This window comes from Centrocercus urophasianus, unplaced genomic scaffold (genome assembly GCF_019232065.1).
Source record: "Centrocercus urophasianus isolate 14NV4802_14NV808 unplaced genomic scaffold, USGS_Curo_1.0 seq_50, whole genome shotgun sequence".
In the NCBI taxonomy this organism is placed as follows: Eukaryota; Metazoa; Chordata; class Aves; order Galliformes; family Phasianidae; genus Centrocercus; species Centrocercus urophasianus.
The window spans coordinates 639,939-662,199 of NW_024885089.1; the positions used below are offsets into that span (position 1 = coordinate 639,939).

At 44.2% G+C, this 22,261-nt stretch overlaps 1 protein-coding gene across 1 annotated transcript in view; it reads left to right on the forward strand.

The window, feature by feature from the left end:
* KCNU1 (potassium calcium-activated channel subfamily U member 1) overlaps window positions 1-17,129 on the forward strand; it is a 40,734-nt gene extending 23,605 nt beyond the window's left edge. The window contains exons 20-27 of the mRNA XM_042835243.1: window positions 3,489-3,591; window positions 5,778-6,002; window positions 6,411-6,588; window positions 9,574-9,651; window positions 12,593-12,732; window positions 15,727-15,921; window positions 16,263-16,366; window positions 17,033-17,129. Of these exons, the coding sequence (XP_042691177.1) occupies window positions 3,489-3,591; window positions 5,778-6,002; window positions 6,411-6,588; window positions 9,574-9,651; window positions 12,593-12,732; window positions 15,727-15,921; window positions 16,263-16,366; window positions 17,033-17,129 (1,120 nt within the window). The remainder of the gene's footprint in view (window positions 1-3,488; window positions 3,592-5,777; window positions 6,003-6,410; window positions 6,589-9,573; window positions 9,652-12,592; window positions 12,733-15,726; window positions 15,922-16,262; window positions 16,367-17,032) is intronic.
* The last annotated feature ends 5,132 nt before the right edge of the window (window positions 17,130-22,261 follow it).

Consider the following 22,261-nt stretch of genomic DNA (forward strand, 5'->3'; position numbering starts at 1 on the left):
TGCTCTTAATAATGTCACAATAAGTGGGTGGAAGTAGCTAATGGCTCTAAGCCACAAATGATCCCAAATGTTCTCAGTCTCCACTCTCCTGTAAACCTTGACAGATTGGGAGTGCTTAGTAAAATATTGTAACACTCAACACGCATTTACAAGGCAGCGATCTGTCCCATGACGGCTTCCAGATGTGTAGTGTGTGCAATTTCATAATTCAAGAACAGATTCTATTGCCCTCTGCAGATCCCCCATCAGGCTGTTCATAAACGCTGCTCGTAATTAAATTAACCCACTAACTAGCCATGCAAATTTTGATAAGCGGTGACCAAAAAAAAAAAAAAAAAGAAATAAAAAGAGGGAACTGTTGAGATGCTCTCAAAAAATGACAAGGTTGTCTTCAGAGATTAGTTATCATTAGGAGAAGATACAGATTTTTTTTTTCCCTTCCCGTTTGCCAAATTCCACTTTGTCCCTTCATATGTGACAACTGCTTTAAGGCTTTAATCTGATAATTAGGAGCTGCATTTTGCCTGCCTTCCTCGAGCTGCCTGCTGTCCTACTCTCTGCTCAGCCTTTCTGGAATCGAAGTAAGCTGCTGTTCTGTGCGTGGGTAGCAGAATCAGGCTTTGGTTTTAAAACCCAGCTTGTGCCCAGCCTGAGGAGCAGTGAAGGAACAACACATGCATGTGCTGGAGCTGATGAGAGGCTGTGCAACCTCAGGGGGAACCTCAGTAAAGATTTCATCAGGGATGCTATGAATAATGGGCTGTTGTTTTCTGTCAGAAATGATGGCTCAGAGCTCTGACACGTGAGGTCTGCTTGCAGAAGCTGTAACCAGCTCTCCTACAATAACTGTGCTATATTAAAAAAGAGCTGGAGTTATGACACCTGGCTTACATCGATGGCTGAACAATGCATCCTTTAATAGTGGAGTGTTGGCCAGGAGGTAGGTGGGGTGGAAGTTGGGTGTGGAAGAGGAGGCTGGACACCAAAAGCAGAAGGCATCTTCTGGAGTGAAGCAGCCCCACTGGTCTGCCTGGGTAACCATCCAGGGCATTCTGAGTTCCTCTTGCACTGCCAGCTCCTCGTTTCTTTTTGAGGCTCCATCCCTCAGAGCTGTCTGAGGATCCTGGCTGCATGTGAGAATGCAGCATAGGGCAGTGCCTGTTAGACTGGGACTCAGCTTTTCCCTGTGTGTTTTAAGTGCCAGTGTTGCTCTAAGCTGTTTTCTCAGCTCAGCTTAGTTTGCCTTTGTCATTCGTGCCTACAGCCCTAAACCTGAGGGGGGAACCTCTAAGAGCTGCTATGGTATAAATGATAACTACTGCCTATTGTACTGCAGTGAGTTCTGTACAACCGTGCTGACTTCACTGGGATTACATGTGCACTGCTTAGGGGCGGATTTGGTTCAGTGGATGTAATTAAAAAAAATTAACTACTCATTTTTAAGATCGGTTTTACTTGTTGCCTGATATTTTTTAATTATTGGATGGAATGCTCTAAATTACAACACTTTGCAGTGACACATAATACCTCTGCTTTGTTAATTAATTAAGCCTCACAGTTCCTTGTGAGGTAGGGAGAACACTTTGATGCGTTGCGATCTGAGTGATATAATCCATGGTGATGAATAAGCTGAGCCCAGACAAGCACTGTATTCTCATAGTGCAGGCCTGGGAGTGAGAAAGGGGCTTTGCAGCAGCCCCACAGGCAATGGCAATTTCCATTGCATGTGTGTGAAACTCTGCTCCTCCCTAAAGGAGGCTAAGATACGTGCAGATCTGGGAGCAATGGCACTGACATGGCAAGGCACAGCATCCTCTGAATGGCACTCTTTGCTTTCTAGACTCAAGGAGAGCAAGCATGGATAGCTGTGCACTCAACACACTCAATTTGTGACCCAGATAACCTAATAGCTGCGGTAAGAAACTCATGCAGCTCAGCCAGAGACTATTTCTGTCTCTGTAGAGTAGCACACCGTATCAGTTCTTGTGCCCCCATCCTCAAGCTCCTCGGAGTCCAATGCAGAATGACTTATGAGTGTCTCAAGAAAATCAGATTTCTGGAAGGATCATGTAATCTGCGGAGTTTGTGACAGGAAAAACCCCAAACTAAAGAATGGTTTGTTAAATGAGAGTGTGCTTGGCCTTGCCAAGGGGGGTGCTGCTATGATAAAGCAGGTCTCCTGCTATCTTCTCCTCTTTCCCCTGCCTTGTGGATCCACGAGGTGTTTCTTCCCGGGTGTATATATTTCCTATAATATTAAAAGGAGAAGTTGTCATTTCTGACAAGTTGTGTGTATAGATGATGTCTTTATTATGATAGAGATATATACACTGATTGATTGGTGAACGTGAATCAAGTAAAGAGAGCTTGTGAGAAGAGTCTCCAGCTTGCCAAAATGCCATTTAATCAGTGGCCTAAAGATGAATTATCTGAGGAGGAGACGTGTGGTGAATGGATGTCCCTTAGTTCAAGAGCTGGGGAATAGGCAGAAACCACCAGGAAGCTCCAGCCTGATCTTTCAGAGTCTGATGTGGAATAGAAAAGTCGATGGCTGTGCTGAAATAACTGACTTGAACTGCTTATCCTGAGCATTGGTTAATTGTGCAGCCGTGGCATCATGGTACAGCCTGCAAACTCCACAATGCCATGTGCAAAAATGGGTAAAAACTCAGGTTCCTGCTGCTTTACTAAGAAGCTTTAAGCTGAGTTCCTGAGTGTAAATCAGTTGGTTCAGAGCACAGCTCGATCTGCCTTGCAAGCCTTGCAGTGGATGGCACCTTCCTCTAGCAAAGCCCCCCTCCTCTCTGTTAATCTCAATACTGCATTGACAAGATAAGGATGAATTGGACAAGAAAAACAATGTCAGGACCAAACACTTGCCTGGTCATACAGCTCCACTAAGGCTGTTGTGTTCAGTGTATGTTGTAATCCTAGATGGCAAGTTTCTTTCATTGTTGCTATTTCAGTTCCAGCGTGATTAAATAAGCTTTGTTCCTAAGACAACTGCTCAGGGCTCCTCTACCTACAGTGAAGGTGGAGAGAGATTGCTGAGCAAACAGGTCTTTTCCATCAGCAGAAGATTCTGCAATATGGGCCTTATTTAAAGTTGCTGAAGATGAGGGAAAAATTCCTGCTAACTTCTTGCTCCTGAGACCACGTTTATGTTTCAATGAATGTCCCCACTGAAGAACTCATTATTTAAAATGTTTTTAGGAACCAAGCTCAAACAGCCATAATCATCACGACTATTTCAATGATTGTATTCAAAACTTGTTACGGTATATTTTTCACCTTGTTTGACCCACTGAACTGATATAGGAATTCCTCCACCACGTAGCCCCTGTGAATCACACATCCTCACTTTTCCTTGCCATTTAAGGGATCTAAACACTGCAATATCAATGAGGAGGGCATCTCAGCAGCAGCAGCTGGAGATGTGATCTCAGCTTGGAGGTTCTGTAGCTCAGAAGCTGCTTCCTCTGTTTCAGAGCCCTGCATGCTCAGGAGGAGGAGGAGAGCCACAGAGTTTCCTTGTATCTAACAGGAAGGTTCCACCAGTGTGATGCTGTTCCTCTGCACGAAGCTCTTCTGGTAGGTGTCCGGTGGTGGCCTTTAGTATTTCACACATTCCTGCTTATCCTCCAAGGAATAAACTTAGGCTCCAAAGTGCTCATCTGAGCAGAGAGCACAGCACTTTCTGGTTTACTGTTGTCTAAATGCATTCCTTGAGCTGACCCTGCTCTGAAGGAGAGACGCTGAGACCACAAACCCCTGTTGCAGTTAAAGTGTCTTGACCAGAGACTGATGGGAGCTGAATCTCATTCCATGGACATATTTGCTTTAATTTAAGTGGTAACCTGGGAACAGAGAAGGATCTCCAAGGTAACAAGGGATCGGTAATGCCTCCTGTGTTCATCTAAAGCTGGGTAGGCATCCAATCTCTGGAGAGCGTTTCAGCAGATGTGCAAAGGAAGGTCCCATTGATACCTGTTTTGTATTTTAACAAAACGTTTGAAACACCGCACGTTTGTGTCCCTTGCCCTATTGATCTGGGTACCTTTAATATTGTTTGGCTTATTTATTTCATGTGCCTAATCCGTAAAAGAACAAATCCTATCTAGAAATGGCAGGTTGTGCTCAGAGCTGCCAGAGAGCTGAGAGTAGGCAACCAAATCTTGCAATGAGGTGATCAAAGATTTCATCAAAAATACAGAATGTTCAAGCTGTTCTGCCAGCTGGGAGACTTGTAGCAGGCTGGAATTCATGCTGCTTGAAATGCTGCAGCTTCCTTCCAAGCAAATAAAAGGACCCTATTGCCCAGCAACCACCAAAATAGGATTAGTCATTACAAATGGGCAAATATCCCAATAGGACTGGGAGCTCAGCTCTGAGAATTGAGGGGTAATGTTTTGAAAAGATCTTACAGGCAGACTTACACGAGGAAAAGGCTTACAACTGCCATGTGCCACTTTTGTATTGTACCGGTTCTGTGTAGCTATGCTAGGCTGTGCAAAAGGCTCTTTATGAGGTTTAAGAATGTCCACAAAGAAAATAAGTGTGTAATAGCTCTTGCACTTCATGCAGTTCATGGAAAATTAGATCATATACCTTTCAGAAGTTCCTATAGAACATCTATGCAGAACACAGGGCATCTAAACACATAAAAATACGATTTTCTTTGACTTTTACTTAAAGTATGCATTCTTAAATCACTTCAGAGTTTTTAGTGAATTTGCATCTTCACTTCTTCTGCATAGATGCTTAAGAACTGATGGAATTTTATGGTCATTTTCCTGACCCCAGCTTGGTAGGAAGGCCTACATCCTCCCATAGTGTCTTCAGAATGCCTCACCTCACCCTGCTGCTCATTCACTAATCTGACTGCTCCTGTTGATCTTGCAATTGTGTATTTCCTCTGCAGAGTTCAGCAGTAATAGTTTTTCCAATTGTTCCTATAAAATAAGCCATAAAATAGATTGTGTTTTTTAATTGTTCAGCTTCATTCAGTAGACTAATCGTTGGTCTTCAGGCATGTTACATTAAATACAGCTAAAGGTTTCATTATTCAATTTAAACTAATCTAATTAGTTAGAGACAATCATTTAATTTGGTTATGATTCTAATCTCTCATCAGGAAACTTCTCCCTGACAAAAAAAAAAAACCACCCTTGTTTGTCTTTGGAATAAAACTGCCATAGGAATGAACGTTGCGGGAATGGATCCTGCAGCTCCTGGTTGGTGGATGTGGCTGTCAGTGCTGTGCCTGTGACAGACCTGGCTTTGGGGATCCGTCCCACCTACCAACCACGAGACAGCAGCCATACGTACCAAGCAATACTTCCTCCCCACTACTGCATTAATTAGTTAATTTGAGAAATGTAAACAGATAGGCAGGGAAGAAACACCAGGACAAAGCAGTCAGTAAGCACCTGGAATTGATATCAACTGTTGTTGCTGTGTTATGTGATTTTGATGCCTTATATCAACCAGTTTTTTGTAGGATACCTTTGGAATCCAAATACTTATGGACAAACGCTTTGTTTGGTAAATATGCTGGATGTTGTGTTGAGGGACATGGTTTAGTGGGAGCTATTGGGAATAGGTGAACGGTTGGACTGGATGATCTTTTAAGTCTTTTCCAACCTTGGTGATTCTATGATTCTATGATTCTATGATTCTATGATTCTCATTCTACTTGTAGATGTTACAAGGCAAAGAGGTATTTTAAATCTGATGATCCTATCAGCTGCTCTATCAGAATTCTGTTTCCAATTCAGAGCTGCAAGAACCAAGCAGTGCTGTACCTGCAGGATCACATCTTGGTCTGCGTCTTTGGTGATGCAAACTCACCACTGATTGGGCTGCAGGACTTTGTGATGCCCTTACGAGCGACAAATTTCCTTTACCATGAGCTGAAAGACATTATTCTCCTTGGGCCACTGGAGTACCTGCAAAGAGAATGGAAATTTATTCAGAATTTCCCAAAGCTGTGGTTATTCTCGGTGAGAATTTTTGGTTTCTCCCTTCCCCTCCCTTTTCTGTAGCTCTCCCGTGCACTTCTGAAGGTGTTTTAAAAGCATTTGTCAACAGGAGGGCTGATCCAAAAGTAATGCTTCCTATTTTATCACGCTTGTCCATGATGCCAGAGGCAGATGGTGGTGGTTTCACACTGCGGTTACCCCTGAGAAGATAATTGTGATTGGAAATGGGGAATTAATTGTCCGATGAATTGCAAATTTAGAACCATGAATTTTCTTCTCTGACCAAAGCTGCTTGTATCTGAAGACGCTTCCAAAATGCCATTGTGCCAGCTGGGTTTGAAATAAATACATTTGTTCACCTTTCACTTTCAATGGTCCTTAATGTTCAGCTTTCTCAGATTTCTCCTTATCCCTATTTGGTTTGATCAGGGTAGTGCTCTCTCCTGTGCGGATCTGAAGGCAGTGAATGTCCAGGATTGCGCTGCTTGTGTCATTCTGTCTTCAAGCACTCCTATCTCAAACAATCCTTCCCTGGTTGACACGGAAAGCATCCTAGCCACTCTCAACGTCCGATCCATGGAGGTTAAGCTCAGTTCATCCTCAGTGGGTAAGCGTGCTTCCCTTGGCCTGTGAGCTGATGAGGGGAAAGGAGGGAGGGGTGAAAGCATCACTTGTCACTACTCTGAGCCACAGCCCATCTATCCTGACTAATGTCAGTGAATACGGCCAGAAATCCATTTCAGCTTGGCTGGCTGGACAGCCTAGTCCAATTTCTGCAGCTACAGATTTGCAAAGGAGAGGTACAGCAGCACTGCTCCTGGAAATAGGCCAGTTCCTCCCAAAAGCTCTGAGTGAAACTTCAAGGTTTCCAGTGAAGAGACGATTGTGGGAGGCTAAATGGCAACGAGAGCTGGTAACTGCTGTATTACTTGGAAAAGCAGTTGTGAGTGGAGTCCCTATCCATCCTTCCAAAGGAGAAAAACAACACCTTTCCCTGGGGGCTTGAAAAGGTGGGCTCTGTTCTCAGCACGAAACTGCGATGGAAGCAAAAATAGCCTCAGCTCAGCAGAATATTTATTGTGTCTCTTCCTTCCTTAATTTGGCAAAAGAGCTAAGATTTGTCCTCCTCCCGAGAACATGGAAGTATTAATTAACTGAAGACGGGCTGAGAAATGGATGGCTCTCTTAAGTGTTTCCCATATACTTTATTATCTTTCTAGGCTTTTAAAGCAATGGCTGTGCCAAAGAAAATATTACAGTGAGGCAGAGACAGGGTGTTTTAATAATAACTAGGCAAAATAACATCAACATACAGTGTGTATTGTCAGAATAGGAGAATAATGATTTAGAAGAGATATTTGAGTAAGTGGTAATTGTTAATTACTTTTAACTAATGTATTTATTGCTACATGTATATAAAGATGTATGGAACTCATTATTGATTGTGTACAGAGAGGAAGTAAATAATATGTTCTTAAATATATAATTTACGTATCTCTGTAATGACAGATAAATACTGTACCTACTGCATCTTTATACGTATATATGGAAAAGAGGGAGACTCAAAGCAGAAAGGGCCCTTCATCCTATCAGCCACAGTTCTACCACCCTCCAGCATTTTTATTTTTATTTTTTTGCCTAATGATTCACAATCACAGTACATTGTGTGCAGAGCTCTGAACTACAATGCGTACATGGAAAATAGAGATGTGAGCATCTGTTCATCAAAGCCTTCCCAAGCTGCCTTGCAGAGTTCCTATTTTGTGCAAAGAGCACAGAAGACAACTGCAGATAGGAAAGAGCCGACAGATAGAGAACAGCAAGGAAATTTGCCAGGCTGGGTAACTGTCAAGTTAGCTTGGAAACAGTGAGAACAGCAAGTAGCAGTAACAGAGCCAGGCAGTGCCTGTGCTGATCTGAACTCGGTGTCACTTCACCTCCTGCAGTAGTTAAAGGCAGCAACCTGTAGCAGTGAAATCTGCATTTCAGAGCTCAGGTGCTTTGGTAAACGTTGCAGCAAACATGGTCTCACTTTGGACGCCGTAACAAATCACAAATCAATTGCATTTCCTGTGGTTTTAGATTTCAGGGTGAGCAACCAACCCAGGCCCATTCCGTGCATTACTTGTCCCATGGGGTGGAGAATTAGGCAGCTCTTAGGGAATCAGACCCACGCTGTGGTAAACATTACTTACGCTCACAAGAACGAGCGTTCACTGAGGTCGTGCTGATGCCAAGGACTTCTAGTCTTTCCCATGGAAAATTTTAGGTTTTCCAGTAATGCTGTAATTATCACCCTGTCATGTCACCACGCAAACAGGTTGGCAAACCTAGGTACCGAACTAAATAATCTGTGGCATAATCTAAACATGTAATGGTAATTAAATCTGACAACTTAATAAGCTACTGAAATTCAAACGTACAGAAGTAATCTGCAATTAAGTAATCTTTTGTAATAGCACCCTGCCAGTCTGTAGGATTTCAGGTGGAGCGCTGTGTACTGTTCCATAGGAAAAATATTGACATAAGGAAAAGGTATCCAGGCAGTGATCAGACATACTCAAATCAACCGGTGCAGTGCATGGAGAGGTGCAGTGCAGGCAATGATTCACTTCAGGCATTCAGTTGTGTGTATTCAGAGATGCCTTGTTGGGCTTGGGGTGGGCTTGTTTTGCTGCTTCGAGGTGTGGTGACTCCTGCCCTCTCTTGCAAGGTGTTTGTGGGTCCATCTCCTGACCTCAGGGATGGATGATTGGAACAGCGGTTGATCTCCAATATTCACTTGCTCCTCGGAGGGGATAAGGAGTCATTACAAACTGCCTGAATCTCAACGAGGTTCATCTCTTGCAAAATGGATTTCAGATTTCATCCTTTTGGTTGTGATAAAACCACATGTGCTGCATGTGGCGTTCCTGACCCTCAGTTACCCCAATGCTGTGCTGGGCAGCAAAGGAAAAGTTCAGGTATAACAGAAAGGGAAACAAGATGGTATACAATCAAAAAAAAAAGAGAAGATTTTGGGTTGGGGTTGCTTCTACAAGTCAGTTGTCCAGAAGGCTTGGAGCAATAAGGACATATGCTTATAGGAACTTCTGGATTTTTCTTTTTCTTGACTGTCAGGTCTTCAGAACTCATGGCCTATGCCTTTGGCCTTCATCTGTCTCATCCAGTTACACACAGCATCCTTGAAGGGGAAGGATAAAACAAAACCCCCTCCCTCTATGCGTAACTTATTGGGTACTTGGGGGCAAACAGCACTGGAACCCATCACTGCTGCACCACAGAGGGTAATTATATTCCAGTAATGATGTCAATAAGCAGCTCCCAGGAGAGCTTTTATTTTTCTTGTCCTTTGAAGCCTTGAATGAATAAAGTAAGCCTTGGAAAAGCAAGCCAAGTCAAGAAACTTTCTAAATATAGGAAATGCTTTGGGTTTTTTGTATGACAATGACATTATTTTTAGGCATAGGCAAAAGATTTCCTACATTTGTCAGTCTGAACTATTGTGGCTTGGTTTCATTTTTATCCCCTCCCCCTTTCTGCTTGCACTGACTTCCCTCTCTCCTCATGTTGTTATTGACTGTTTCTACAGATGCTGTTTTCAGAGCAAGAGCATTGGGGAATCAATCAGAGCCACGTTATAAAAGGATCCCCATCACTACAGAGCTGAGTAAGTTATTCTTTAGGAAAGAATTTCACAGCAGCAATATGCGTGCTGCATTATTTATTTAGCCCAGGCCTTTTTAGAATTCAGAGGCAGAAAGCGACACGCACTACATGTCCAAGGAACATTAAAAGGTTTGACTTAGATGTTAATTCACTGCCTTTGAAGGAGTCAGGATGGTTTATCGGGAGAATAAATAAAACAAAGTGTTACAAAGGTCTCAGTGTGAAGCAAAACACCGAAGCATCCATTTAGGATGAAGATAATGTCCTTGTTCTGTTCTGCTAGACTGGATCTCAGGAGATCTGTGTTCTCGTCACGTGGCCCACATTCATCCCACCTTTGGGTACAGACTTCACTATGATAAATCAATCAGAAGCGTGCTTTCCTGCTTTCCCTTTATTTTCACAAAGAAAGAGACACCACCAAAAGCAGCTGTGCTCAGAGGCTTGTCCTTTGGCCATGCTTCCCTCTCTGCGGAGATTTAAAGAAAGATCTCATGTCCAGTTTTCATCTCCCAACAAAATGAGGCAAACCAAGGCCTGATTCTCTACATTTCAACCCTCCCCTTTCTGAAACACTGCAGTGGTTTTCTCCTCTTCTCTGGATTCTAGTGGTGGCTGTTGCAGGCTTTCCTCCATTGGCCTCTCTAACCTGTGTTTATAACTGGAGCAGCCATGGAGCTCTTCCATCACTGCTCTTGGCTGTTTTTTTATCTTTGCTTTTGTCTCCTGATGGTTACAAACTAGATTTGTTAATTAGGAACACGAGCACTAATTAATTGATTAGTAATGCAGCAGTCAGTGTCACACCAGAGTGGTGATGCTGGGCTGGTGGTCCCCAATGACGTGGATGTTTTGCTCCATTCAGAATGCTGACACAAGAACATCACATCAGCACAGCATGCTGCTGGGTGTCATAGCTGGATTCTCAGCATTGCACTCAGGTTTGGCTTCTCTTTCTTCCTTCTTTGGAGCAATGCTTGTATGTGGCCAATACACGTTTGCAGGGTGGGGATGGGACAAATGCACTCCTGCCACCACAAAGCAGCAAACAACTGCAGCGGGCTGCTCAGCCCTTAGACTGAAACTCTCTAGCAGAAACCGATAAGATAAAGCTTTCTTCAGAGTCTTTCAGAACTGTTGGATTCCCTGGAGTGATATTTGGATGCTCTCTAGTGCTGCGGTTTCAGCTTTTATTTCCGTTGTGTCCAAAAGCCTCAGAAATGTTTTGAGCTGGCTCCTGAGGCCCAGGGAGAAAGTATTGTGCAGTCACACTAATGTCTGTAGGCAGCCATCGCTCCAATGTGATTTCCCTCCAGGATGTGGTGTGTCATGGAGGGGAAAACATCTGTGATGTGTTGACATAACTTGGATTTTAGTCATGTCAGCAATTTGACACAATTGTGAGTCGAGCCTGGTCCCTCAGCACATGGAGGGCTGCCCCACTTGTGGTCTTCAACAGCATGGCAACACGTTCAGGGTTACAAGGATGGGCTAAGAAGGAAAATAACCCCCAGATTCTTTACCGTGCAGGTGACACAGCCCTGGAATAGGCTGCCCAGATTGGTGCTGGAGTCTCCTTCTCTGGAGATGCTCAAACCCACCTGGATGCTTTCCTCTGCAACCTGCTGTGAAAAATTCACTTTAGTGGGGTTGAACTGTGGTACCTGCAGAGGTCCCTTCCTGTCCCTTCCAGTTCTGTGATGCTCCAATTTAAAACCTGGCAGCACAAAAGCAAGGCCAGTTAAATGGCAGCTGCACGTGGAGGTGTCTGCTGGTCCAGATCCCTCACACTGAGCACATTTCAACATGTTGGTCATCTTCTGAACTGGAGTGAATCCCTGGAATCCCAGGGCTACTGTAAGCAGGCACTTAACCTGAGCAGCACATCCTAAAAACCCACACCATAAAGGGCTGGAGATACACAGGATAAACAGCAGCCATCTGCAAGCAAACAGGGATCCTGTGAGTGTGTGAAGGAGAAGGGACAGTGTGGAAAACAGAGCTGGACCCCTATTGCAGGACTGGTGATGCAGGCTGGCTTGGGGAGCCACACTGATTAATTCCAGAGCAGTGCCAGCTCCTAAAAGCCAGGGTGGGTGAAATATCTGTATTGAGAGCACACTGCTGAAGGATGGCACCGACACTGCAAGACAACAGGAGGCATTAATAGCATGGTGATTCTGGCTAGCTTTAGTCATCTTTAAAAATGATACACTCAAATGCATTCCGGCCCAAGGGGACATCATAGAAATCAATCATTACTTGCATGGAGTTCCTTGCTCTCTCTATTTTTTAATGGGAAGACATGGGTTCTTGATCTCAATTCTTTTCAGCCCTCCTGTCTCTCTCTAACTGTGCTGCTGTCATTCATCAGAGCTCAGTGGCTGTGCTGGAGTGCCAGGACAAACCCAGCACATCCAGGAGCACTTTTGCCAGGGCACACTTTAACAGTTCCCTGAGAACAGAAGGTGAGCTGAAAAGGAATCACTTTCTGATTGGGGGGGAATTCTGCAGGACTACCTCAGGCAGCAAGAATAGGGATCCTCACTTTGTCAGCCTTGTAATAGAAGGACAGCCATGTAAGGAACTCTAACCCCAGTTTAAGCCAATAAAGTCATTTCATTCCTGTTAGGTCAGGAAAACGAGTGGAAGAAATCAGATTATTCCTTTTTTTTTTTTTTTTTTTCAAAACAGGTGGATTAATTTTGGCCTCCTATCTTTAAGCACTTGCTTGGGAGATCAATTTGAGGCTTTTGTGTCTTTTGTGTCCCATTGTGCCATCAGTCAGCAGCACTATTTTGTTCCTCCTTCCTAATGCAGCACGCTGTTCCTAGTGCTGGCCTCAGAATGGCAAGCTCCATATATTAGCTTTCTTTTCTGATCCTAGATGGCTTCTTTCCGTTGCTGAGATGTCTCCTGTTTCTTCTTTGCTTATCCAACAGAGTTTTCACCAAATGCCCACTTCATTAATCAGTCTCCCAGCAGCAGTTCTGACATCCCAGAGGAAGATCTGCTTTCCCCCACCGCTGCCCCTGCAGGAGCTATTTTCTCTGATAGCTTCTTGAATTCTCTTTTGTCTATGGTAAGTAGATGTATCTCCTCCTGTCACATTTGGTGGCATTGGAGTGTTAACAAAGTGATTATCAGCCAGGGTAAACCCACTTAATCTACCCTTAACAATGGTCAAGGCCACACATGTCAGAAAGGCACGGGACTCAGTGCCCTCAGAATTAAACATGTCTATTCCTGTTTAAGCAATTTGCTAATCATGGAATCCTGGAATGGTTTGAGTTGGGAGGGACATTTACAGACCAGCCAGCTCCAACCTCCTGCCAACGGACTGCTCTGTGGGCCTCTGGTTTCCTGGGGTAGCAAGTCCCATAGAATGAAAGGCAACTTTGGCTCCAGGAGACACACCTGAGTGATGCTGTGAGCAGCAGCTGCTCTCCCTGGTTTTCATACACTCATGCTAGTATTTGAAGGAACTTTCAGAGTGCTTTAATAGCTTTTCATAACTTTCTCTCTCCTCTTGCCTGATTTATTTACATTTTGATTGATAACATGAACTTACTAACAGTCCCCCAAAGGGAATTGCAGCCACTGATGCTGGAATTGCATTCAGCACCAGCTGGCCTTGTGGTGGAGGCTCCGGCAATGATGCTCATTGCTGAGAAGATTATGGGAATTCTGAATACCTGGGACACATAGAATGGAGTCTTACAGGTCTGGCACATGGGTGAACTAGGGAACAGGCAGCTTTCACTACCACCAATTTATCACAGCACCATGGGCACGAACAGAAAATGCAGTTCTTCTCATCTGTCTGACTGTCACCCAGGCAGAAATTCACTCTTAAGTTTGGATGGAAAATCTTTTCCAACTCAACTGAACTTTTTACTTGGGACTTTTTAACCCAGTGGCTCTTTTCTGAAAAGTTCCACCTATTTGGACCACTGCTGACTCACAAGACCAGGTTTTAAAGGAAGCATTCATTTTGATTCTCCTTAAGTACCTGGTAATGTCCTTTTAGAGGCATTTGCATTAAGTGAATCGGGTACATCTGATTCCATCCTGATGGTGTGATCACTATAAATTGCTGTCAAAGCTGAGTGCTATAGTTTTTGGTGACACTTAGGTGTAGTTAAGCCAGGATTTTGGCAGCAAAACTGAAGTTCAGCTCACAAGCTGGTGTTTCTGAATTGCCATCTCTTTTTTTCCCCAAAGCCCCTTTCTTTCTCTTCCCCATGCTGGAGTTGAGTTCCACGTGCATCGCTCTCAGTTCTTGTCCAAGGGGATAGTGCTTGGGTGGCAGTTTTGCTGAAATTGAATAAATACAAAACAAAGCTATCAAAGGGATAAGCAGTCCAAAATAAGCATGTCAAGTCCAGTTATGGTTTTCTCAGAAGGTGTTAGGGAAAGTATTATATTGCTGCTACTCCCTGATATGTCAGTCATCCAGATAGTAATTAATGGCTGCTTGTGTCAAGTGAAAAAGTAACTTGAGACTTAGCATGACCTGTCTTAAAGGATAAAATTTCACTCCAGCATAGATTCCAAGTCTGTCCAAGAACGATCAGCACTTGGCTCTGCTTTAGAGCACTGGAGCACCTTATGTTAGATTCAGTCAGTCTGTAAATCCATAGAATCATCATAGAATGGCCTGGGTTGGAAAGGACCACAATGATCATTTAGTTTCAACCCCTCTACCATGGGCAGGGCTGCCAACCATCAGACCAGGCTTCCCAGAGCCACATCCAGCCTGGCCTTGAATGCCTGCAGGGATGGGGCATCTACAGCCTCCTTGGGCAACCTGTTCCAGTGCCTCACCACCCTCTGTGTGAAAAACTTCCTCCTGATATCTAACCTAAACCTCCCCTGTCTCAGTTTGAAACCATTCCCCCTTGTCCTATCACTATCTACCCTTGTAAACAGCCATTCCCCCTCCTGTCTATACTCTCCCTTCAAGTGTTGGAAGGCCATGAGGTCTCGTGGAGCCTTCTCTTCTCCAAGCTAAACAAGCCCAGTTCCCTCAACCTTTTCTCATAGGAGAAAAAATCCAGGGAAGAAGGAGAGAAATACGCTGCTGTTGAGCAGTTGCTGTGGGTTCCTGAGCTGTACAGGACTGGTTCTAAAAGCTTGGTGGCAACACAAAGTGAGTGGGATTACACAGCTGCTTGGTGGTGGGAGATGGATTCTGGCACAGCCTTTGTGTGCAGGTCCATCCCTAGGAAGTGTCCTTATCTCAAGTTGTACCCAGAAAACAGCTGGGAAAGAACTCCTCATGGGCACGCCATGGAAATGCTGCTGCTTTAAAGCCAGAGCCACTGTGAACACAGTGTGCTGCATCCCAGTGTGTACGTACACCTCTGTCGTGGCTCCCTGCCTTTCAAACCCCTGCCGTGTAACTCAGCCAAGAAAGTACAGAATGAGGGTGACATGCAAATCCTATTAATTCATCCACGTATGGAAATGCAATCCTTTTGATGTCAAAAAGTACAGCAATGATATGTTAAAGAGCTCAGCACGCTTCTGTTAAATATGTAAAGTGCAGATTCCCCTGAAGCTGTATCACTCCTGGATAACCCTGGACTATAGCTCCTTACTTTAAAAGGCTGGGAATTACTCTAACAGCATTATACCTTTTTGCCCGACAATATGGTCAGAAGTTCTTAAGAGGATTTGAGCTGAGCTTGGATTTAATAGCAGCGTTCCTTCTCTGCACCTTGTTTAGTTTCTTTGCTCAGGTGAGCACAGGCGACAGGTTCCACAAAGTGGCTCTATGTAGGAAATGAGATTTTTTTTTGAGAAAGGGTGGGAAATGGGTTATTTGATGCACTGCAGGCAGAGGGAACAGGTATGGATCAAATAATTAAAAAAAAAAAAAGATGCTGGTTCGTGTTTTTGTCTTCCAATCTTTGCATCAGAAAACTTTAAACGTAATTAAGGACGAAGCCAAGTGTACAAAAAAAACTCTCTGAAGTGTCTGATCATGTTCTCGGTGGTAAAATCTGTTTGTCTTTGAGCAGTCAAGGCATACCCTTTAGTCTTTACATTTTTCTTGTTTCTTCCTCTGCAGACCTACTACAACCATCACATCCTGGCTTTGCTGCAGGCTTTGGTGACAAGCAGGACGAGCCCAGCATTGGAGCAGCTGGGAGAAGAGGACAGCAGACTGAGCAGAAGTCTGGGCAACGTGGTCCAAAATCCCTACCGAGTCAGGTGCAAGCTGGCACTCCTGCCACTGTCTGAGAGGTGGTTGTCAGGGATCCTGGTGAGTCATGGCATGGATTTGGGCTGCAGGGATCAAGCTTTCATCCCCACTGCTTCCAGAACAGAAAGGCTGGTTGTCATTAACTGAAGCTTTGTTTCATACAGCTGAAGATCATTGTGTAGCTCAAGCCATATTTTAAGGAGACTGAAGACATCAGATGGCTTTATATTAGATTCTAACCTTTTGGGGGGATCAATCATTTTGTTTTCTGTCTTTCTTACCAAACACAATGAGACTAAAAGTAGTGAACAGGGAGGGCAGTTGGCTCAGTGTCAGCGCTGGGCTGAGTTGTCCAGTTTGGTCCCTTTGAGGCAAGAGTGGTTTTGCTTCTTTCATTGCAGGAGGATTCCTTTGGAGACATCTACTGCAAAGCTTTAGACACATTTGGAATACTCTGCTTTGGCCTCTACAGGCTGATGGAGGAGCCCAATCCGTACAAGAACAGGCAAGTACACTTCATTTTAAGTTGTACTGTAAGTCAAAGGATGCCAGTCCTGACTTTGAAGTTTGGCATCTGTGGAAGGCAATCCGAATTCCTTATTTTTGTCTTGAGTTCAGACATCCTTGAAGGCAACTAAGGCCATCTGGGGCAAACTGGTGAGTAATCTGAACACGGTTCTCCAGTTATTTCTGGAGATCCAGTGCTTATTGGTGCTTTCATGAGGTTCTCTGAAGTTCATTTGAAGTGTGATTTATCTTTTCTTCATTAGAGAGCTGCTGGAGCATGAAGTTATAACACTGCTGAGGGCAGAGAGAACTGCCTCATCTGAGCCCATCTGCTCCAAATCTTTCCATTTCAAGGTTCCCATGATTGCTTGATCTCCAGATCTCAGACAGACACTCTGTTTTGATTTAGAGATTTTGAGCAACCAAAAAATCTATCACACATTTTGCCAGCTGTTTCAGACACGAGTTTCATTTTTAATAAGTTGGCCACTCCTAGGTACAAAGGGAGGTACAATAAAACTCTGCGTGTTGTCTCAGCGTTCCAAAGAACTCTGCACGTGCACTCATTATCCATACAAAGAGCCCTGCAGCATTCTTCCTGTCCCAGACTCAGTGCAAAGGCTTCACCAAGCAGTCTGAATCTCACATACCAATGCCTTCCCAGGTTTGTGATTGCTCGGCCTGCCAGTGATTTGAAGATGCTACCCACAGATCTGCTTTTCTCCATCGTTCCATTCAACATTGCAACTGAAGACCTGTAAGAGGAATTGGAGAGTTGGTTACAAAGCAAGTAAAAGAGATACCACAGACACCTCCATGCCAGCACTGAGAGACTGCAAAGTGCCCTTCAAAATAAAGAGCTGTAGAAGCCATTGAGATCCCACAGTCAATTGTCAGTGCTCTTACTTCTTAGTGGGCAGCAGGTAGTTGAGATTTGGCCAATCACATAAGATTAGCATTGAAAACAGTGCCGTGAAGCTCTTCAGCAGTGCCTATCAGAAAGTAAAGCATCTGCAAAGGGCAAAAACTTGAGTTTCTGCTGGGTGTAGAACAGATCCATCTGTATTCGAACGCGATGCTCCACCAAGGTCAGAGACTCTGCTGAACAACTCAGTTCAAAGACTCCAGCACTCTGAAGTGCACTTTTCTTGCACGCAGAACTGAAGATGTTGGATTGATGGGCATTTAAAAACAAAACAAACAACCCCAAATAATTCCCCATTTACTTATGCCATAAATCAGATCCTGCCCTTGTGTTATATTCAGTGGAGGGAAGCAGGAGAATGGTGGTGTTTTTTTTTCCCTTTTCCACTCTCTCTTTCCCCTAACACTAATTAGGTTTGAAAGACTGCAGCTTGAGTCCAGATACCACATGCTGAGAAGAAAGGAACCCAAACAGCTGATGCAGAGTTCAGACTAAACTAACTGCAAGCTCCCCAGGGACATCACAAGGTAAACCTGATAGTCTCTGTCATTTACAATCATTATCAGGCAGCTGAGTCTCTGTAATTTTACTAGGGAGCCAATTAACAGATCCCTGAAGCTCAAGAGTATGGTCTTGGTCTTTTTTTTTTTTTTTCTGTTTTAAACAGGAAAAAGGGAAAAATAAGCCTTTGTTGCAAATAAATACTTCAGAAGTTTTCCCCACCCGTGGGAATGGTTGGGTCTGGATTTGGGCTTTTCCCCTTGAGGAATAAAATAAAGCTCTGCAGTTAAGTGTTAAACACCAATCTGCAAATGGGCTGTATGACCCTGGGTGAGTTATTTAACTCCCCGTATCCTATTGCTGCCCACTGAACGCAGGGAAAATAATGACATACTTGTTAATTTAGGTAATTAAGAGCTTCAAGGGAGGGGCTGCCTCTTGTGATTTGTTTAGCCGAGCGTAAACGGGTGCTGATTTAGGACAGGACATTTAGGAACTCCACACAAACAGTGTGAGTAACAAACAAGGAAAAGAGCTTGGACCAAAGCTCCAGATGGAAATAAATCCTGGGGAAGTCTGGGGTTTGGATTCAGTCTGAGACTTAATGTGTTGGACTCATCTTTCCTGGAAGAAAGTAATCATGCAATCTATCTTGAACTATAAGTAGGAATCAGTGAACCACGCTTAGAGCAAACAAAATACCATGGAAATGCTTTCCCATTGCCAGCCCTGTGCAGCCCTGAGGCTGAGCCAGGACAGCTGATTTCTTGGTAGGAGGTTTTTTTGGCCTAAAGTCGCCCGCTGTACATACAAACAGATAAGATTTTGTGCACTGGGATCTGCTCACCCTCTGGCAGATCAAGGTTTTGATAACAGCATCCTCTATCCATTCCCTCTCATGCAATATTTTAAGATACAGAGACTGTTAAAAGGTGGAAAGAAGAGCCTGGGGAGGCTTTACAGCCCCTGGTCCTGTTGTAAGCTTCAGGAAGAGCTGAGATCTGACTACAAAGGAAATCTTATACTGACACTGCAAGCTTTCTGTGTTGTCATCACCTGAACCCTTCTTTATTTGCAGCTGTAATTCAGCCTGAGCACAGAGGTAACACCTTTTCTTATTGCTCTGTTGTCTTTAAATGTCTACACATGCATGCCTGGGCCTCTGTACTGGTTTTAAGCAGCTCTTGTGTAATGTAATGCATTTTAACAAAGAAAACTACCAGAAGAAGGAAAAAAACCAAAGAACTGGTTTAAACTCAGAACTCTCTCAAATGGGTGAGAAACTCAGACTTTGTAGCCAGCAAACTCTTCCATCTGAATTCATGTGCTTTCCCTAGAAATCATATGCAAATGTTGCAACAGAAATTCAGGACCTGCTGGGTCCAACTTTAAGGCACCAAACCTTGGTAATGCTGCTGTGTTACTCAGAGCTACGGGTGGTGTAAAGCTGTCAGAGCAGGGGGAATGTGCCTATATGCAGTTACAGAGCTTTTCCTGTACATCAGATTTCTGGTGGTTTAACCCACGACTGCTGGAGCGTGTCGTGCAGGGCTAAGATGGAGCAGGGAGAGATGACAAGGTGATGGAGGGACCTCTTTCACTTTGCTTATCCCACCGTTTTGTTTAGTTGCTACCTCTGAGCAAGCAGTTCTGCTTCTCGTGGAAGAAAGGGGAGAGAAATCCTAAGGAAGGTAAAAGCATTAATGGGTCAAGGCCTCTTTTGCATAATTCTATTATCACCAGAAGATTCTGCACTAATCATGTTAGGCATGTGCTCTGGAGCATCAAAGTGACTCGTCTTACCTTTTTGATGTTAGACAGGTTTAAGTGCTTTGTACAGATGAGGCACCTCAGACAGCTGATCAAGAAAGCCTGTGCTGTTCAAGCAAAGCAAAGGCCTGTTTTCTGTTCCTGCTGCTTTCTTTTTTTTAATGTCAACAATGCCACATTCTTCCAGCAAGGAATAATCTCTGTTGTCACAAACTGTGAAAAGCAAAGGTGTAGGAGAGAATGTGTGTCGGGGTGCATGCAAACACGCTTTCTGAAGGTGCCACCTTTGATTCTTCAGCAGCAGGATCTTGCATATTTGTTGGGTCATACATTTATATAGCTGTAGTAGAGAGAAGTTCAGCTCCTGCAGTGAAAACCACGGCGTGATACACAAAGCTGCTGCAGGATCTCTGCACCAATGTTTGCTCATCTGCACCCTTCCTGAGCAGGAAAACCTCCCTGTGCATAGGGATTGATATTCGTAGGTTTTGGTTTTTAGCAATATTGACAGTTTCCAGTTGAGTTCTGAAAATCTGGGGTTAGAAGCAATTAAAAGTGGTCCCTGACCTCGTGAGTTCAGGTGATGCATACAAAGAGTTACCAGGGAAGCAGTTGAGAAACATACAGCAGATCTGTGGCATAAACAAAGACAGAACCCAGGTTTCCTCGTTGTCAGGGCATGCACACATAAACTCAGAGCTTTGCACTTGCCCTTAAGGAGATGAATATGAATGTCCTTTCCTGCAGCCAGCTCCAATCCAGCATGGTGAGCAGTGAGGGCCATGTTGGGCTCTGCAGGGCAGAGTGATGACTGACACGAAGTCGATGAGCTCTGAGGAGAATCCGGAGTCTATAAATGTGGGATAGGGCAGGGTGGCCATTGATGAAAACAAGAGGTGGCTGCAGACAGAGGGTGTCATTACTCTCTAAGCAGTGATGGGGACTGCCCGTGGAGATGAACTGCTTCCCATCTGGGTGATGTTCTGTCTGCTGCCACTATGGGACATGGAGATGTCCTGGGAAGAAGGGCACAACAACAGGAACTTGGCTTTGAGAGCATATCAGCTGGTATTTTATCTTAGATACAATTTGACTCTACTGCAATAACTCCGAACTCCCAGTGGTTTAAATTAATGCCAGAGCAGAAGGTGGTCACTCTGAATCAGCAGTTGGCAGTGGGTTCTTCAGCTGCTTCACACCAAAGGAAGGGCTGTGTGCTGCTTTCCCATCCATCTCCACCAAAGTACCATAAAACTGTGGTCTCATCCCCCATCTCCCCATCAGCCTCTTACAGGGATTGCAGCAGTTGAAGCACTGATTGCTTCTGCACATGCAGCGGGAGGCCATGCAGAGTGAATTAGGTGAGCTAACCATATTAAGCAATCTGGAAGTGCATCATTAATGCTTCTGACACTTTTCTGTGGTACACATGTGCCAACTAATAAGCATTAATGGCTGAAGTTATTCATTTTCCAAGAAACACATGGCTGGAGCAATGGCAGCACCGAAGCAGCCTGCTGGTCTCACTGTCTCCACTTTCAGGTGCTTTTTCCAAGCTTTCCTATCCAGGTACACAAAGGGCATCTTTTATCTAAATAAATACAATTTTTTTTCTCTACAGAATGTTTCTAAAGTTGAAATTTGAGTTTTCCTCTTGTCTTTCTAGAATAAGCCCAGACCTTCTCAAAGGAAGCTTAAAAGGAGACAGGAGACCAAGCCCTGACTTGGTCTCATCCCTCTATAAGGTATCAATCTGAGCAGCAGGCATCTCTCCATTTCTCTCAGTGCTGTTCTGCTCTGCTGAACACTTCTGCTGAGCGCTCTCCTGCATGGCAGAAGTGGTCCCAGCCATTCTGGTGCTCTTTTAGGAGTGCTGAGGGCCCGTGCATGGCAGAGATGAGCATTTTGCCTCCACCAGTGCAGTTCATCCTCTGTTCTCACTTCTCCCTGCAACTCCAGAAAGAAGCAGAAGTCCTGAATGCCAGACTGACGCATCAATCATAATTCCTGAGCTGCCAGCAGTCATGTAACTGCTTAAAGACCTCAACAGCCCTCTGGCACTTAAAGAAAAAAATCATCTAATTAATCACAGGTGAAACAGCTTGGACCTGCTCCAAGAGCCCCTGAATTTACTGCCAAGCTTTGATGCTAATTTTCCTTCTAAGTAACCCCCTAAAGAAATTTACGATTAGGTAATTAAAGTGATGAATAAAGAGATACTTAGAAGAAGGAGGGAAATGAAAAAGAAGAAGGGAAAAGTCAAAAGCCTTAAATCTCCTCCCCTCCTCAAAGAGCAGCGTTAGTCATTTTTGCACACACATTGTCTCTGGAAATTGGGTTGGATTCCCACAGGAGGATTGGGAAATATTCCTTAAAGTAATGTTTGCATAACCGAATAAAGCAGAAGGAACTCCAAAACAGATCGTGGTGACAATGTGGCTGAGGAGGAAAAGAATTTGTGGCTTCTGCCTGAGGATCTCACACCTCACAGCTCCAGTCTGGAACTGCCATCAATTTTCCCACCCATCTACCTGAGATCTGATCATTGATAGGCAAATTCATCAGCAAATGCACTGGTACCCAATTAATAACCTGAGAGCATCTGAACAACTTCTGAAATCCAGCCATTATGGTCCTTTTCAACCCAGGCCGTTCTATTTTAAGGTCCTCTCGAGTTCTTCCATTTGTTTGGAGAAG